General features: G+C 44.2%; 1 protein-coding gene across 2 annotated transcripts in view; it reads left to right on the top strand.

Annotated features, from left to right (window-relative positions):
• Stim1 (stromal interaction molecule 1) overlaps window positions 1-13897 on the top strand; it is a 182152-nt gene extending 168255 nt beyond the window's left edge. Inside the window, exons 8-13 of one of the 2 annotated variants that reach the window (XM_050122524.1) lie at window positions 2256-2423; window positions 2915-3015; window positions 3273-3508; window positions 5009-5101; window positions 7429-7495; window positions 12017-13897. In XM_050122524.1, coding sequence (XP_049978481.1) covers window positions 2256-2423; window positions 2915-3015; window positions 3273-3508; window positions 5009-5101; window positions 7429-7495; window positions 12017-12533 — 1182 coding nt within the window. In that variant the 3' untranslated portion in view covers window positions 12534-13897. The remainder of the gene's footprint in view (window positions 1-2255; window positions 2424-2914; window positions 3016-3272; window positions 3509-5008; window positions 5102-7428; window positions 7496-12016) is intronic. The other variant, XM_050122525.1, reaches the window with a different exon arrangement.
• Window positions 13898-19134: the final 5237 nt, after the last annotated feature.

Below are 19134 nucleotides of genomic sequence, written 5' to 3'. Positions count from 1 at the left end.
AATAAAGGTCACGGAGTGTATACCTGGTGAACCTAAAGAAGCTAAAGAAGAAGGTGAACCCAAGAAAAAACATATAGTTATCCTCTTGGCTAAGGGAAGTAGATAAAATTGCCGGGGACAAAATTGGGATCTTGGGGGTGGGGTGGGTTGGGGATAAGGAGGGACAGGGAGAGAAAAGTAAGAAGGGGAGGATTGGGGGAACTTGAGGAAACAGGAAGATTGGGATAAAGGAAGGTTGGATAGGGGAGCAGGGAAGCACATATCTTAGTTAAGGGAGCCACCTTAGTGTTGGCAAGAGACTTGAACCTAGAGTGGCTCCCAGGAGCCCAAGGCGAAAACCATTTTTTTTTAAAGACAGGGTTTCCCTTTGTAGAGCCCTGGCTGTCCTGGAACTCACTCTGTAGAAGAGGCTGATTTCAAGCTCAGAGATCTGCCTGCCTCTGCCTTCCAAGGGCTAGGATTAAAGGCATGTACCATCTCTGCCTGGCAACTAAGAACAATTGAATAAAAATAGTGACTTCTTACAATTTTACATATCTGTTAAATGTCTGTCTTATTGGGCTGTGTCTTAGGGTTTCTATTGATGTGAAGAGACACCATGACCACAGCAACGCTTATAAAGGAAACTCTTAATTTGGGGTGGCTTGCTTACAGTTCCAGAGGTTTAGTCTGTTACCATCATGGCGGGAGCATGGTGTTGCACAGACAGTAGCTGAGAGTCCTGTATCTTGCAGGGAATAGGAAATCACTTTGACAGTCACACTGAGGGAAGCTTGAGCAAAAGAGGCCTCAAAGCCGCGCCCCCCCACTTCCTCCAAGAAGGCCACACCTCCTAATAGTGCCACTCCCTTTGTAGACTATTTTCTTTCAAACCACCACAGGCTGCTGTGTTCTCTTTTTGTCGTTTTTTGATACAAGCTCTTTCCCTATAGACTAGGATAGCCTTGAACTATTGCGCTCATCCTGCCTCTGTCTCCCAAAAACTGGAGTTATAAGCATGCACCACCACAGGCATCTTAGATTCCCTTACTAGTGTCTATATTGGGTCTCTTGTAGGAAAAGAGGGTAAAAATGGGAATTAATGCCAGACGTAGTGACTCATGCCTGACTCAGGAGGTAGAGGCAAAAGGACCAGTTTCTACCGTATAGTAAATTCAAGGCCATCCTGAGCTGCACGAGACCTTTCCTTAAAAAACTAAAACTAAGACTGTAGAGATGGGTTAATGGTTAAGAGCACTGGCTGCTCTTTCAGAAGACTGTGGTGTATGCCCCTGTGTGCTGGTGCCTGCAGAGCCAGAAGCATTGGCTCCCTTTGAAGCTGGAGTTATAGGCAGTTGTGAGCTGTGTCTTGTGGTGCTAGCAGTTGAACATGTCCTCTGCAAGAGTACTGTGCACTCTTAACTGCTGATTCATCTATCCATCCACCAGAATTAAAATTCCAACCAAGTGCTTTGTCTACCACTTTATGGTATTTTTTAAATTTACTATTTTTTTTAATGTGTATGAGTATTTTACCTGCATCTATGTCTGTATACCGTATGTGTGCCTGGTGCTCAAGGAAACTAGAAGAGTGTGTTAGATTCCCTGAAACTGGAGTTACAGATGGTTGTGAGCTGCCATGTGGGTGCTGGGAATTGAACCCAGGTTCTCTGGAAGAGCAGCCAGTGCTCTTAACCTTGCATCTCTCCAGCCCACGTTATGGTGTCTTGAAGCCCATACACAGACTCCAACTCACAGTAAGATGATTCAGTGAGAGGTATATTCCTGAAGAGACAAGGAGGGCTGACAGAGACTGGCTGTGTGACCTGGAGACTAAGCTGATGTGATAGGAGAGAAGAGTGTGCTGGGACTAACCTCCATTTGAATTCTGCTTGGCACTGTTGATTGTATGATCTTTTTTGTTTTGTTTTTTTCGAGACAGGGTTTCTTTGTGTAGCTTTGGAGCCTGTCCTGAAACTTGCTCTGTGGACCAGACTGGCCTTGAACTCACAGAGATCCCTCCTGCCCCTCCCTCCTGAGTGCTGGGATTAAAGGCGTGCAGCCACCGCTGCCTGGCAACAGTGTGATCTTAAGTAGACTGTTTTTCTTCTTTGTGCTTACTTCTTTGTATATGAAATTCAGAGAACAATTATTGTCATGTCTTCCTACTGCAAGAATTGTAAAGCAGGTATGGACTCAGAGTTTTGAAGAATTGTACAGAGTGCTGGAGAGGGTCTTAATGTCAACAGTCAGGCCCACTTTCTATGTCCTCATAGGTTCGCGAGGCCTTGAGGAAAGCAGAGAAGGAGCTTGAATCGCACAGCTCATGGTATGCTCCTGAGGCCCTGCAGAAGTGGCTGCAGCTGACACATGAAGTGGAGGTGCAGTACTATAACATCAAGAAGCAAAATGCCGAGAAGCAGCTGCTGGTGGCCAAGGAGGGGGTGAGGCCTGCTTTCCTGTTGGCCTCCTTTTGCCCTCTTCCCTCCTAACTGCCCTCTTCTTTTTATGCTTCCTCCCTCTGTTCTTTCCTACTCTACCTGTCCCTCCCTTTGAGTGAAGAGATACATTGGCAGTGGGTTCTGTTTCCTTTTCTAGTGTATAATTTTCTAATTTTTGGAGGAGGTACTGAGTATTGGGTACTCCCTCTTATCTTCTGGGCATGATAAATCAAGTAGGGGTGGGCAGAGGGCAAGCTTTTTCAGATTTCCCAGCTGCTACAGGAATAGAAGCTCTTCTGGGCTTGGGGCACTGGCACTGGATCCTTTACCTCTCAACCAGTCCACTTGCTTCCTCCCTTTGCCTTATCCCACTTTTCTTTTTTCCTTATGAAGCTTAAGTTGTGTTAGTGGGATGGGAACCCAGCTACAGGAAGGCCTTATGTTTTTCAATCATGAATCCAACTCTCTTTAAGCTGGGTTCTTCATCTTTGCAGGCTGAGAAAATAAAAAAGAAGAGAAACACACTGTTTGGTACCTTCCATGTGGCCCACAGCTCTTCTCTGGATGATGTGGATCATAAGATCTTAACTGCTAAGTAAGTAGCACCAGTTATCAGCTCCACAGTGACCATCTTAGAGACTGACCCCAATTCCATCTTCTCATGATGGGGTAACATCTCTGATCTCCTGCCCAAACCCTGATGCAGCTCCTACGTTGCTCTTAAGTTTATGAATATATTGTGGTTTTTATTCATATATGTCTATACCCCATGTGTTCCTCTGAAAAGTGATCTTGTTCTTGTTGGGGCTGCCACATGGCCTGCACCTGCAGTTTTCTTTCATCTGTCTTTAGGCAAGCACTAAGCGAGGTGACAGCAGCACTGAGGGAGCGCCTGCACCGGTGGCAGCAGATTGAGATCCTCTGTGGCTTCCAGATTGTCAATAATCCTGGCATCCACTCCTTGGTGGCTGCCCTCAACATAGACCCCAGCTGGATGGGTAGTACTCGCCCTAACCCTGCCCACTTCATCATGACTGACGACGTGGATGACATGGATGAGGAGATTGTATCACCCTTGTCCATGCAGTGTAGGTGACCTCTTTGTAGGAATGAGAGAAGTAGCATTTGGTGTACAAGATGAGAAGTCTGTTGCCTCTGCTGTGCTTGTACAACAGTTGGGGAAGCTAACCAGAAAAGAAGTCAGCTCCTATCATTAGTTAATAAAACAATTCACATTATGATATTTCTTTATAACTGTCCTTTTAATATTTTTCCCCTTGCTGTATGCCTTCTCTGTCCTGTGTCTGTGTCTCTTTCTTTCTTCTGTTTTTCTGTTTGTTTAGTACTCCTTTTTCTTCCCCCACTATTTATCTTTATGAAAAAATAATCTTCCTTTTAGAGACTTTTTATTCATAGTATAAAATAATATTAATTTGGACTGTTTGTGTTTATTTATTTCACTTTGTTTCTTATTCTTAATTACTAAAGCAAGTGAATAGAATGATGTCTCTTTTCTTTGCCTTTCTGCGTGAGAACCCCAAATAGTAGCAATCTTTTAAAGTGATATCTATCCCTAAAGTCTCAAACCAAGAGGCATTCTTGCCCAGGAGGGAACTCCTGTACAAGTTTGTCTGGCTACCTACCAAGTGTGGACTCCTCCTATCCCCATCTCTATTCTGGTTCTTTCTTATTTCTTCTTTTTCCCCAAAGGTGATAAGAGCTTAGTAGAGCTCAGCCTAAAGGGACAGTGTTCTGTGGGAATTCTGTAGTGACTCCCCTTCTGCTCTATAGCTGAATTTTTATTTGAATGGGAGATTATTTTAGCTAAATAAATTAGGCATATCTATGGTAAAGGTGTTATCGTGGCTCCATACCTTACCAGTGCAGAGGAATTTGGGCTGGTTTAGGCTTTCATTTTCAGGAGGCCATATAATTCCCTGCCTTCCTTGAAGTCCAGGTCCTTTGATCAGGCCAAATTATATTTCAGACAACATTTATTTGTAAATGTCCTTTTTAATGTGCTGATTCTGGAACTTGCTGTTTAGTCCAGGCTAACCTTGAATTTCTGATAATCCTCCTGATTTTCACCCCACCAAGTGTTGGGATTATAAACACGTAGGACTGTGAATTTTTTCAGTAGTACATTAAGGCCAAGCCTCTTTGTATCCTTGATTTGATATTTTTTGTTTGCTTTGGTTTTGCTTGTTTTGAGACAGGATCTCACTATGTAGCTCTGGCTGGCCTGAACTCTGAAAATCATGTTGGCCTCAAACTCAAGAGATATACCTGTCCCTGTCCCCCAAGAATTAAAGATTTGTGCCAGCACACCTGGCTTGATCTGATATCTTGTTAGTTCTTTAGCCAAAGGCCTAACAAGGTTTGGGTCACTAGTAGGCAAGTCTGGATCCTAACTTATTGATCTAAAGACTCCTGTGCTCTCTAGGTTAGGAGGAACCTTTGGTAGTTCCGAAGGTTCTGTTCTCTACTCATTCCCTGTCCCCAGCCCTTCCTGTATCCCATTGATAGACAGGCCAAAACCCTTTATAAATCAGATTCTCTTCTCCTTTTGGCCTGGCTGTTGACCCTAGATGCTGCCTGGCTGATGGGGCGTAGGTTCAGTGACCGCTCTCTCTGCTCTACATCCGCCGGCTCGGATGATCAGTCCCTCTGGAAATACCCGGGTTTGAGGAGCCCCTTTGGGGCTTTTGTTTTTCCGACTTTTGGAACTAAACCGACACTGCTATCCAATGGGCCCCTTCTCTTGCCTGCCTCACACCCCTGCCTGCTCCCCATGTTCCCTTAGCACTATCCCTACTAACTGAAGGGAGGGGTTCGGGGGTGATGAGAATCAGCCTGCTCAGTTGAGGACTGGAGAGAAGACATCTATAGTGATGGAAGGCTTAGGCCTTTCCCCTCAGCCCAGCACAGATGTCCTAGTGGACCTTCTTCCAGCTGGGCCGGGATGAAAGGAAAGGAAAGAACATGCCTCTCTTTTCTTTTTCATGTTCTTCCCTTATCTCCCAGTTTCTACTCCCCACCTTTCCTATTATGGGCTTCTTTATCCTCATGCTTTGAAAGTTACCAGCTGTATAAGCCCTGCTGCCTACCTTTCCACACTGTGGAATTGTGTTCTCTCCGTAGGTTGGCCTCGTAAAACTCTGCCACCCTAATAACCTCTGACTTTCTCCAACTTGAGGAGTAAGTTTTTTTTGTTGTTGTTGTTTTTGTTGTTTTTGTTTTTTTAAGTTGTAGCTGGGATTGAACCTAAAGACGTGCTCTGGCACATCCCTAGGTTACTGGTGCCTAGGTCAGGGTGATAATTGTCCTACAAGAGCCTGGTTTGCAGCACTGATCCAGGAACTAGGTCATTGTCATTTATGTATGTATTAGAGGAAATTTGGAAAGTTAAAAAAAATACATGAATAATAGCACTTTTAAAAGGCATTCATGCCGGGTGTGGTGGTGCATGCCTCTAATCCCAGCACTCAGGAGGCAGAGGCAGCACTTATGAGGCAGAGTTTGAGGCCGGCCTAGTCTAAAAAGTGAGTTCTGGGATAGCCAGGGCTACACAGAGAAACCCTGTCTTCAAAAACAGAAAAGGTGTTTATTGTCTCACCATAGCTGAATACTTTTTCTTGATTTTTTTTTTGTCAATTTAAGAGAAGATTTTATTTTTATTTGAAATTATGTGTATATGTATGTGTCTTGAGTTTGGGTTTGTACACATAAATGCAGTATCCACAGAGCCAGATGAGAACATTGGATCCCTGGAGCTGGAGTTACAGGTTCTTGTGAATTGCTCAAAGTAGGTGCTGGGAACCAAACTCAGACCCTCTGCAAGAGCAGAACATACAGTTAGCAGATAGGACATCTCTCCATTCTCCTCTTGTGAATTTTTAAAAGGTGGCTAAAATATTGAGTGCAATGACCTGTGTAGGTTTTTTGGGGTGTTTGAAAGTCTCAGAACAACCCCACAGGATTCTACAAATATGAGTCAAAATGAGAGCGTAAGTGGTTTAGGGTTGCAGTTAGAAGTAGAAAGACTTGGGTTCAAACTCTAGTGTTTTATATTCCAAAGTTCAAGGCTATTTTATAAAAATTTTTATCCTTCTTTGTCCCTTGAAAGTTTTTGATGTTTGTTTTCTGAAACTGAGTCTCATTATACAGTCCAGCTAATCTCTAGTTCACTTTCTAGTCTGCTGGCTTCTAACTCCTAACTCTGCTGCCTTGGTCTGTCTGGTGCTGAGGTTAGTTATGTCCTACCACCTCCAGCTCCAGGAACTTTAATAAGTTCTTAAACATTTTCATAAGCAGGGCTGGAGGGATGGCTCAGTGGTTAAGAGCACTGGCTGCTTTTCCAGAGGTCCTGAGTTCAATTCCCAGCAACCAAATGGTGGCTCACAACCATCTGGTGCCCTCTTCTGGCCTGCAGGCATACATGTAGGCAGAATACTGTATACATAATAAATAAATAAATCTTTAAAAAAAATTTATAAGCATCACTTTTGATGTCTCTGCTGTCTCCTAGCAAATAGATTTGCTCTCATTTTTCAGTCATTTCATCTTTATGTATACTTCTATGCAACTATTAATAACGAGCCAACAAACATGTTTGTGTATAAGTCCTTGTCTGTGTTGTGAATTACTTACTGAGGCTGGTTAAAAAGGAAAGGCTGGTTCTTGCTGCTCTCCCGGACCTTGCTCCAAGACCCTATCCTGTACTGCCCTGCCTGTGTCCTCCCACTAACTGCCTTGCTACTTCCCTTTATAGTGACATTGGCCTCAGGTCTCCTTCCACTGGAATTACCACTAAAACTGACCCCTCCTCTACAGTTTCCCATCCTTTCAGGTCCCATAGCGGGAGGTTTCTGGGAGGTGGTGTCCTTCTCCCTAGATTGGGTATCAAAGGTCCAGAGAGGTATCTAGCAGGCATATCTTTATGGGTACCTGCTTGCCTGCATCCAGCCTGGACTGGCCAGTCCTTATACTCTTTTTCCTCTCCTTGCAGCTCCCAGCCTGCAGAGCAGCGTTCGGCAGCGCCTGACGGAGCCACAACATGGCCTGGGATCTCAGAGGTTGGTAGAGGGCGAGGCTGGCCACTTCTTGACAAGCCGGGTATCTCTGCGGCGAATGCGTAGCCTTTCATCTGGACAGTCTTTCAGTTCTGAAGGCCACGGGACCAGCCCTCCATCTGCCTCTGCTTCTTCTTCCTGCTCCTCTTCCAATACCACCATCGCCACCACCACTACCACCTCCATTACCACCACCACCACCACCACCACCACCATCAACACCGTCCATGTTCACCCTGTTTATTATCATCACAGCACTTCCTATTTCCTCCAGATGGATCCCTACCCTGACCCAACCCCTTCTGACAACAGCGCTGTGATGTCTGGGCATTCAGAGAGCTTGGGGTATCAGCTCTTCTCTTCCTTCCTTCCCTTTCTACTGCTTTTACCTTGGCTTCTGCCTGCTGCCTGCTGCTTGTTGACTTCTGAGAGGTGTGGTGAGGAGTTTCCCCCCTTGTCCTTTCCTTTCTCAGTTCTGCATTTCCTTATTAAGGTCAGCTTAATTTCCTACACCTGTCTTCCCTTTGCTGTTTGGGGTTTTCTGACTCTGAAAATGAGTACCAGTCCTCTTCCCTCATGATCCTATAACACTTGTTTAAATTATGCACTTTCAGATCAGTTCTCTCATTTCCTTTACTCCTTAAACAAATGTACTGTGTTAGGTTCTTTCATGGATGATAAGATGAAATCCCAGTAATCATGACATATAGTTTTATCTGGGAATGGCACACACGTCAATTATGAGCCGATTTTATAAGTGCTCTGGGGTACTGAGGAAGGAGGAATGACTAACAGTGTGTATCTAGGTGGAATGTGTCACAAAAGAGATGACATTGGTGGTGAAGCCCTGTTCATGGAGAAAGGAATAGTGTTCTAGCTTGAGGAGATGTTATGTGTAGAGGAATTGAAGTGTAAGAACATAGTATATATTTGTAATGAAAATATTGCATATGTGTTGGAGAGAAGCAGTAGTAGATGAGGTCAGAATGATGAAAAGTTCAGAAAGACTAAGGATTTAGTCTTTATCTCTTAAGAAGTGGAGCATAAAGGGTTTCCAGATGAAAGTGAATTGTCTGTACTTCTGTTTTAAAGGACGTGGGATAATTACAAGTGCTTGCTGCCAAGCCTGATGACCTGACTTTGAACCCAAAAGTCCTCATGATAGAATGAAGGAACCAGCCCCTGGAAGTGGTCCTCTGACCTCCACATCTGTGCCATATGTGTGTGCTTGTGTGCACACACAAAATAAATATGTGTAATAAAATACAAATTAAAATCTTTCCATTTTAGAAATAACAGAGTAGTGGCCTGTATGCAGGTAGGAAAGAGAAGACTAAGGAACTCTGAGGCACTGCAGCATACCGCTGGGGAAGAGCTGGGTCTCAGTATGGCAAGATAGTTTACTTATAACTGACTGGAGATGCAAAAAGAAGTGTCTAGTTTGACTGAGTAAATGAGCACAGCCTTCGTGGAATTACACTACAGGAGAAGAAATACAGATTTGAAAATTTGGGGCAAGAAAAGTTAGGCAGGTATTGAAATACTTTGTTAGAGTAGGAAGTCGAGGCTCTGAAAGGGCAACTTTCCCCAGGTTGCGGAGATGATTAGGGTAGTGCACAGACAGAACTTGACTTTTCATTTAGGACACTTGTTCTTTTGCAAGGTTTCAGTAAGCGACGCAGAAAAGAGTTGAACGTTCTCCTCAGCCTGTTCTGGCAGCACATTAACTTTCCCTGCTAATATGTCAAAATGTTAGGCTAAGATCAGAGGTAGTAGCCTTGACCTTGTATGGGACAAGCTTAGGGGACCCCAAGAAAGGACTCGCCTCCGCAAGTACATCTCATCCCTGAAATTGTGGCTGTGTCCAGTCCTGTGTCCGGGTTGTCGAGCTGCAGCCTGCTTACTCTGTTGATTTCTTGGGTCTGGCCTAACGGTGGCTGTCCCTCGCTCTACCTCTGCTTCATGAACCTTTAGATAGTTATCCTTGAGGGCTGTTCTTTTGCCTCCACAAAGAAACTGCCCTTAAGGATTATTGCTTACAGAGCTGCCCATTTTCACTCTCATCTTCATTTTCATCTGAAAGTGTGGGAAGAGAGACTGTTCCTCCTCATACCCATGGAGAAGACCGGAATGGGTTGGGGAATCTACGGGTTGCTATAATTTCATGCTCCAAGGTCTAAGCCGAGGACGATTGGGAGGAAGGGTGGGTAGTTCCTGCATTCACCTGGCCTGTTCACTGCTTAATTTTCTTTTGCACCATGCACCAGAGGATCATCTCTAAAGGCAAACAGGCTCTCTAGTAAGGTTAGTAGCTTGGGATGGGAGTCCAAGGCAGCCTAGCCTTTGGGGAGGGATAACTCTGGCCTAAACGGTCTCAGAAGTTCAGGGAGGGAAGGTGAGCTTACCTTAATGGACTTTTCCCCTCTTATGTCTACTAAGGCTTTCTCCTAGGTTCTTATCCTTCTATGGGATTCTTATCATTTAATTGATGAGGGAGGCATGGAAAGATGAGGATCGAGAACAAGTTCCAGGCTGTAGGTCAGGAAAAATGAGGCTGAGAGGTCCAAACCTTTTTTATCTTTTTCTTAGTGCTATAAAGGTAGAAATTGATAGGATTCTTACTTTCTTAGTTTAAAAGAGCCACCATTTTTAGTGTGCTTCTCAGAACATCTTTCTAGGTGGTTTATGTTTATGGGGGAGGATTGTTGTGTGCTTAGAGAAACAAGGACAGTTTTTTTTATTATTATTATTGTTTAAGATATAGTCCTGGCTGGCCTTAAACTTGGTATGTGCTAAGGGTAATCTTGACTCCTGATCCTCAGTCTCTACTTCTCAGTTGCCGAGAGTATAGGTGTATGGTACCACACCAGCTTTTTGTTTAATTTATTTTGTTTTTGAAACATGGTTTTCCTATATAGCCCTAGCCATTCATCCTGGAACTTACTATATATGTACAGAAGGCTTGCCTTGGATTTGGGGTAGTTCTCCTGCCTTAGCCCTCCAAGTACTGGAATTGTAGATGTGCACTTGGTGAAGACACATTTAGATAAAAGTGTCAGATACATAAAGCCAAATAGGAGACTGACTGATTATGGACAGTAGACTATGTGGCCGAAGCAGTATTTGTAGTAGTGGAATGGGTACTTGCATTGTTTCCCTTCCACCTGTAAATAGGAAGGTACTGACCCTTGGAATTGCTGCTCAGTTGTTTCCTGAGAGAGACCTAAAATAGCTAAGAGCCAACCCCATACTTTTTGCCTGTTTCAGAAGACTGGTGCCCTTCCTAACCTTTGACCCCTGACTTCCTTCTTACCTACTTCCTATTTAGTATTTCCGCTCCTACTCTTCTAACTCAGATGTTTATACCTTTCCTTTGGCCCTCTCCTCTGCCTCTGTTGTGGGATCTCAGGCCTCTAGGAAAGTGAAGGAGAATTCAAGATTGACAGGGTAATCCTAATATTCACCCCTTTGTTGTAGAAGCAGGAGCAGTGGCATCTGAGATTGGCTCATGGCCTTCCCCGGCTCACCAAGTCCTTAAAGGGTTTTTAGTCCCTGAACTAGACTCAGAGTATATGTCCAGTATGTAATGGCATGATCCCATAATTCCGATCTGCAAAGAAGACCTCTTATAACTGGTCCTATATTGACCTTCCAGGTTGGCTGGCTCTATTGCCTTTCTTCTACAATACTTTGCAGTTTCTAAGTGCTTTGTTAACATTTTTGTTCCTCCAGTCTTGTAAGGTAATTAGGTTGATACCATTTTCATTGGGCAAAGATTGAGGTTCAGCAAAGTTTGATGACTTATCTAACTAAGATCACAGAAGGGTTTAGAGCTCTTCTCAAGCCCTGTACCTTAAAGGCCAATGTTCTATCTTCCTATGCCTCTCTAAATTCTCCCTGTCAGCAGAGCTCTGACAAATCCCACACTTCCTGCTTTGACTTGAACTCTGCAGAACTTCTCCATGGCCTCCTTTAAATCCTGTGAGAGGGTAGGAAGAGGCAACATCTTGGCCTTTGGGATGAATGAGAGATTGTTTGCTAGGCTGTTCTAACTTCTCCCCAGCCTTGGTCAGGCCTGCTGACTGCATGTGTCCTGTTCTTTGGAGCCTGGCCTGGACTGCATGTACCCCAGGTGTGACAGAATTAAGTGGGGAGGGGGGCATAGGAAATGGTGATTCGGAGCAACATGGTGCTTCTATGGTAGTTTAGGATTGAGTCCTAATAAACTTTACCAGACATGGGAAGGTGGATTATTGAAGAGGATGCCTATGGAATTTGAGCCTATGGTTTCTATCAGTGTAGGACCTTGATATTCAGCCAATATAAAGCTGTTTCCCTGATGGTGATGGTATATAATAACATGTTTTTATTTCTTTCTGTCTCTTTTCATCATTGTTCCCTTTCTCCTATTTCTACCCACTTTGTTTCCTCCATAATCCTACTTTTCCTCTCTTTTTCTTCTCCTCCTCTTCCCATTTCCCTGTATTCTATGTTCCTTTTTCCTCTCTGTCCAATATCTTACAGGGATTTGACCCATTCCGATTCGGAGTCCTCCCTCCACATGAGTGACCGCCAGCGTGTGGCTCCCAAGCCTCCTCAGATGGGCCGTGCTGCAGATGAGGCTCTCAGTGCCATGCCTTCCAATGGCAGCCATCGGCTGATTGAGGGGGTCCATCCAGGATCTCTGGTGGAGAAACTGCCTGACAGCCCTGCTCTGGCCAAGAAGGCATTACTGGCGCTGAACCACGGCCTAGACAAGGCCCACAGCCTGATGGAGCTGAACCCTTCAGGCCTACCTGGTAGCTCCCCACTTTTGGATTCTTCCCATTCTTATAGCCCTAGTTCCCCAGACCCAGACACACCATCACCAGTTGGGGACAGCCGAGCCCTGCAAGGTAGCCGAAACACACGGATTCCCCACTTGGCTGGCAAGAAGGCTGTGGCTGAGGAGGATAATGGTTCTATTGGTGAGGAGACAGACTCTAGCCCAGGCAGGAAGAAGTTTCCCCTCAAAATTTTTAAGAAGCCTCTTAAGAAGTAGGCAGGATAGGATGGCAGTGTTGAGACAGCCTTGCCTTCCCCCTTCCTTTCTTTGAGGTATCTGGCCCCTGGAGTGGGGCACGGAGGGGCTGGCCTGGGTTCTGGGCACTGTACATACCTGCCCCACTCATCCTTGATCCTTCATCATTATTTATTAATTGACCACCATGGCCGGCCTGCCCTGAAACCCTTCCTTCCAACCATGGCTGCTGTCACACCCTCTCCACTCCAGTGCATGTCTTAGTGCCGTCCCCATAGTGTCCCAGCTCCACCATCTCTGCTGTCCCAGTTTTGAGGTTTGGTTTTTGTTTCTGTTTCCTGCTTTCAAGCTCCTCTCCCCCACTACCCCCCAGCTTTCCTAGCAGTTGTGGGGAAGATAGGAGGAGTAACTTCTGACACCTGTACCTCAGATCTCCATCCTACTCATCATCGTTCTGCTTACCCCGACGGGGCCAAGGGCCCAATCTCTGGGGTTTGTTCTGTCAAAGTGTGATAGGTTGGAGGGAACCTCATCCTGGAGCTCATTTGCATCTCCGGGGCTCCATTCAGGGAATGAACCAACTCCCAGGGAACAAGTCACCAGTTTTGAGGAGAGGCCAGGCTTGCGTTATTGGGGAGAGACTTCTCTTAGGTGGAGGATAAGTAGATGCCAAAGCTGTGGGCTATAAGGCACTTGCCATTTCTCTCTTGCCCTGCCCACTTCTGCCTTCCTCTTACCTCTGCTCCCCTATATTGCAGGAGTGTATCTCTTACGAGGTGCTTCCCTGAAGCTCCTCAAGTATCAGTACTGCTGGGGCTCAGGACAACTTACTCCCCTGGCTATGGGAGCCACAGTCATGACACAGGGCTCTTGTGGAGCCCTGGGCAAGGATATTGTATTTGAACCAAAAGACAAACAGTTTTAAAGTAAATAAAATAAAGTAAAATAAATCTCCTGAATTTCCCAAGTGCCTGCACAGCATCCTCCCTTGTCAGACTCCATTTTCATGTTACTGCATAGCCTGGACCAGAGGCTCAAAACGGACACAACTGTTTTGGGGAGGGGGTGGTGAAGGAAGACAGTATCTGTATGTGAAGGCTGCTGTGTGACCACTTCTCGCTCACGCCTCCCATCTTCCAGACAACTCTCTTCTTTACCTGTTTTTGCTATGGCTGTAAAGGTATTTTTCCCTCTGCCCCATTCTGTCATGCCTTTACCCTGAGATCCTAATTTGGGCCTGGGTTGGGTGCAGCTGGGGCCAGTCTTAGGCGGGTGCTAGGCTATAGACTGCCTTGTAGCCCCCTGGACACCCTCACATGGGTTTTTCTGTGTTATTTCATAAGATTCTTTGAAGTCCAATAAAGCATGTAGGAGATTTTAACCTCTGCTGGCTGTTACTCTCTCATTGTGTTCTCTCTGGCTTAGCGAAAGGGATGAAGGGCTGGTGAAATAGCCCATTGGGTTAGGGCACTTGACATTAAGCCTGAATTTCATCCCGGAGACCCACACGGTGGAAGGACAGAACCAAATCTGGAAGTTCTGTCCTCTAATTTCAACACATGAGCCATGGTGTGCACGCACAGGCAGGGGCACAAAAAATACATTCACATTTTTTCCCCTTTCCGAGACAGGGTTTTTCTGAGTAGCCATGGCTGTCCTGGGACTTGCTCTTTAGACCAGGCTGACCTCAAACTCAGAGATGTGTCTGTATTTGCTTCCCTGGGATAAAGGCATTCTCTACCACCACCAGCCTAAATAAATTATAAGCATTTTTAAAAAAACATAAAACGGATAAAGAGACTATTATTCATTTACCAGGGTGAATGAAGCTCTAGTGCACATACCCGGAAGCCCTCTGGCTGGGAGATGCCTAATAAAATACAGGATACTTAGTAAATTTGAGTTTCAAGTGAAGATTCTTTTTTGAAGGTTTATTTATTTATTATGTATATAGTGCCCTGACTGCATGTGTGCCTGCACACCAGAAGACAGCATCAGATCCCATCATAAATGGTTGTGAGCCACCATATGGTTGCTGGGAACAGAACTCAGAATGTCTGGAAGAGAAGCCAGTGCTCTTAACCTCTTTCTAGCCCCGGGTGAAGATTTTTTAGTATAATCTTGTCTTACACAATACTTGGGATTCAGTTTTATTGATTAAATCCAACAGTCCTATTTTTTTCTTTCCTTTTTAAGAAAACTTCTTTAAAAAGAGGGTCTTATGACCGGGCAGTGGTGGCGCACGCCTTTAATCCCAGCACTCGGGAGGCAGAGGCAGGCGGATCTCTGTGAGTTCTAGGCCAGCCTGGTCTACAAGAGCTAGTGCCAGGACAGGCTCCAAAGCTACGGAGAAACCCTGTCTCGAAAACTAAAAAAAAAAAAAAAAAAAAGGGGGGGGGGTCTTGAACCCGTAATCCTCCTGCAGCCACTGCTCAAATCCTAGGATTACAGGTTTATGCCACTCTGCCCTTTTGACAATTCTCTATTTGAGCCATCTTAAAGGGGGAAAATATACTTACTTATCATATGCCTGTGTGGACATCAGAGGACAGCTTATGGTAATTGGTTCTTTTACCATGTGGGCCCTGAAGATTGGATTCCAATTGTCAGGCTTGGTGGTAAATGCCTTATCACCACCTCGATGGACGCATCTTTTTTAAAAAAGTGTACATTCATTGAATAAAATGCTGAGTTTTTATTGGCATCCTCATGCATGTCTAGCAAGTACTTGGATATTTTTCACTTCCACCCCTCAACCCATTCATTCTTAGGTCCATAAACCTATCATCTTAGTTTCTCTGCATTTCAAAAGAAATTAGGAAACAGAAATTAGGAATGGGAAATGGATTTATTTGTAGTTTTGTTACTGGGGAGAAAAAATAACTCCATCCTTTTCTCTAGCATGCTGGTAGTCTTTTACAGTTTATAGAAAACTATGAGACAAGGACAGAGAGAGCTGGAGGAAACAAGCTCCACCGGGAGCAGAAACCAGAAACCAACCCAGTCCTGGGACACTGGCAGACCAGGAGTAAGCCAACGACCTGACTCAGAGTCTGCGACCTCCACTGGAAACAGAGTGGGACACAGAGAGAACAAACTCCACCAGGAGGAGAAGCCAGGAGTAAACCCAGTTCCAGGACACGGCGGATCAATATTGACCCAGCGACCAGATCCAGAGCCAGCAATTGCCACCAGAACAGGTCAAACTCCAAGCCAGGGACTTCTACAACAGGAGATCTAGACCAAGATTTACAGAAACAGCCGAGCAGTGGTGGTGCATGCCTTTAATCCCAAAACTCGGGAGGCAGAGGCAGGCAGATCTCTGTAAGTTCGAGACCAGCTTGGTCTACAAGAGCTAGTTCCAGGACAGGCTCCAAAGCTACAGAGAAACCCTGTCTCAAAAAACAAACAAACAAAAAAAAATTTACAGAAACAGATCAAAGCCAGCAGCCTAGGCCACAGTAGGCCTGAGACAGCAAACTCCAAGGAAGCAGACCAAAGCACAGGAGCACTGAGTTACCTCCAGGAACAGGAATAACCAACTGGGTCACTAGAACTGTGACACTGACTGTACCATGAGGAACAACCATCTGAGCTTTGGATTCACTGGCACCTAGATTATTCAACAGAATCTCAGACAGCCCCAACCACACCTATTTGAGGAAAAGATGAGTAGAAAAGGTAAGATCACATGCTACACCACAAAAAGCAACACAATACCAGTAAAACCTAAAGACCCTACAAAAGTAAGACCTGAACAACCAAATATGGATGAACCAGAAGAAAATGATCTAAAAAATAACCTCAAAAGAATGTTTGAAATTCTTAAAGATGAAATGAGAAATTACCTTAAAGATATGGAGGAAAAAACAAACAAAAAACTGGAACATATCAGCAAATCACTTAAAGAAAACCAAGAAAAAGAACTCAAACATATAAAAGAAACTATACAGGACTTGAAAACTGAGATAGAAAAAATAAAGAAAACATAAGCTGAAGGAATTATAGAAACAGAAATCAGAAGAAAAAGAGCAGAAACCACAAATGCAAGCCTGAAAACAATACAAGAAATGGAAGAGAGAATCTCAAGCGCTGATGATAAAATACAGGAAACAGACTTAACAGTTAAAGAAAACATTAAATCTAACAATTTTAACCCAAAATATCCATGAAATATGGGACATTTAAAAGGCCAAATCTTAGAATAATATAGAAGAAGTTCAACTCAAAGGCACAGAAAATTTATTTTACAAAATCATAGAAGAAAACTTTCCCTACCTAAAGAAAGATATGCCTATGAAGATACAAGAAGCTCACAGAACACCAAATAGACTGGATCCTCCCCCCCAAAAAAAGTCCTCATGCCACATAATAATCAAAACACTAAACATACAGAGTAAAGAAAGAATATTAAGAGCTGCAAAGGAAAAAGACCAAGTAACATATAAAGGTAGACCTATCAGAATTACACCTGAGTTCTCAGTGGAGACAATAAAAGCCAGAAGGTCATGGTCAAGTGATGTGGGAGTGATTTCTTATTAATAAACTGCCTAGGCCCCTTGATAGGCCAACCCTTAGGTGGGTAGAGTAAACAGAACAGAATGCTGGGAGAAAGAAGCTGAGTCAAGGAGTCACCATGATTCTCCTACCAGACACAGACGCAGGTTAAGATCTTCCCTGGTAAGACACCTTGTGGTGTTACAGGGATATTAGAAATGGGTTAGATCGATATGTAAGAGCTAGCCAATAAGAGGCTTGGAACTAATGGGCCAGGCAGTGTTTAAAAGAATACAGTTTCCGTGTAATTATTTCGGGCATAAGCTAGCCATGCCGGCGGCCGGGTGCCGGGGACGCAGCCTCGCCGCTCCTATCACTACAGTCAAGCATTATGCAGACATTAAGAGTCCACGAATGCCAGCCCATACTACTATACCCAGAAAAGTGTCGATCATCATAGGAGGACAAAACAAGATATTCAATGACAAATCTAGATTTTACCAATACCTAGCCACAAACCCAGCCCTGCACAAAATATTAGAAGGAAAACTCCAAGCCAAGGAAGATGGCTACTATTATTCCTTTAAAAACGGCGGCGTGGGTGTGTGGACAAACACAGGATAGGCGAGACACGCGCAAAGAAGAGACGAGACACACGGCTCCCACGTGGGTGCGCTTTAATGGGGAGAGGGAAACACAATAAGGGATGGGGTGTGCGAGACACACAAGGGTAGGGGTGAGAGCGAGGGGGCAAGAGAGCGAGACCTCGTGGAAGCTCGCTTTTAACGGGGGGGGGGGGGCGCAAGGTTATCTGGGAGGAATGACCCTCATCTGGGGCGCCAGCGCGCCAAGGTGTTCGTACTCCAGGAGGAGTCTGGGAGCTGTAGTTTCCAAGGAACAACAGCTACACCAACAAAAACACAGACAATTGATGATCTCATTACAGCAAATCCCGAAGGGAAAAAAAATGCACAAATTAACATCACCAATGATGAAAACTAAGTTAACAGGAGATAGCAACCACTCATCATTAATATCCCCTAATGTAAATGGTATTCAACTCACCCATAAAAAGGCATAGGCTAACAGATTGGATACGAAAACAGAATCCATTCCTCTTCTGCATACAAGAAACACATCTCAACCTCAAAGACAGACATTGTGTCAGAGTAAAGGTTGGGAAAAATAACAAATGGATCTAAGAAACAAGCAGGTGTAGCTATCCTAATATCTAACAAAATAGACTTTAAGCTAAAAATCAGTCAAAAGAGACAAAGAAGGACATTTAATATTAGTCACAGGAAAAATCCATCAAGAGGAAATTTCAATACTGAACATATATGCCCCAAATACGGGCACCCTCATATATCAAATAAACACTTCTAAAGCTTAAATCATATATTAAACCCCACACACTAATAGTGGGAGATTTCAACACTGACCTCTCACCACTGGACAGGTCAATCAGACAAAAACTGAACAGAGAAATAAGAGAACTAATAGATGTTATGACTCAAATGGACTTCACAGACATCTATAGAATATTCCATCCAAACAGAAAAAAATATACCTTCTTCTCAGCACCTCATGGAACCTTCTCAAAAATTGACCACATACTCTGTAACAAAACAAACCTCAACAAATACAAAAGAATTGGAATAAACCAATGTACCTTATCAGATCACCATGCTTTAAAACTAGAAGTCAACAGCAATACAAATTCCAGAAAACCCGCAAACACATGGAAATTAAACAATGCTCACCTGAATCATCAATGGGTCAAGGAAGAAATAAAGGGGGGAAATTAATGACTTCGTAAAATTCAATGAAAATGACCACACAACATACCCATATTTATGGGACACAATGAAAGCAGTGTTAAGAAAAAAGTTCATAGCACTAAATGCCTACATAAAGAAGCTGGAAAAATCCCACACTAGTGAATTAACAGAACATTTGAAAACTTTAGAACAAGCCGGGCAGTGGTGGCGCACACCTTTAATCCCAGCACTTGGGAGGCAGAGGCAGGCGGATCTCTGTGAGTTCAAGACCAGCCTGGTCTACAAGAGCTAGTTCCAGGACAGGCTCCAAAACCACAGAGAAACCCTGTCTCGAAAAACCAAAA

The sequence above is a fragment of the Alexandromys fortis genome, unplaced genomic scaffold (genome assembly GCF_014885135.2).
Source record: "Alexandromys fortis isolate MF-2015 unplaced genomic scaffold, M_Fortis_MF-2015_v1.1 scaffold_209, whole genome shotgun sequence".
Taxonomy (NCBI): Eukaryota; Metazoa; Chordata; class Mammalia; order Rodentia; family Cricetidae; genus Alexandromys; species Alexandromys fortis.
Note: the sequence above shows the minus strand (reverse complement) of the source record. Positions and strands in the feature narration are given on the sequence as shown.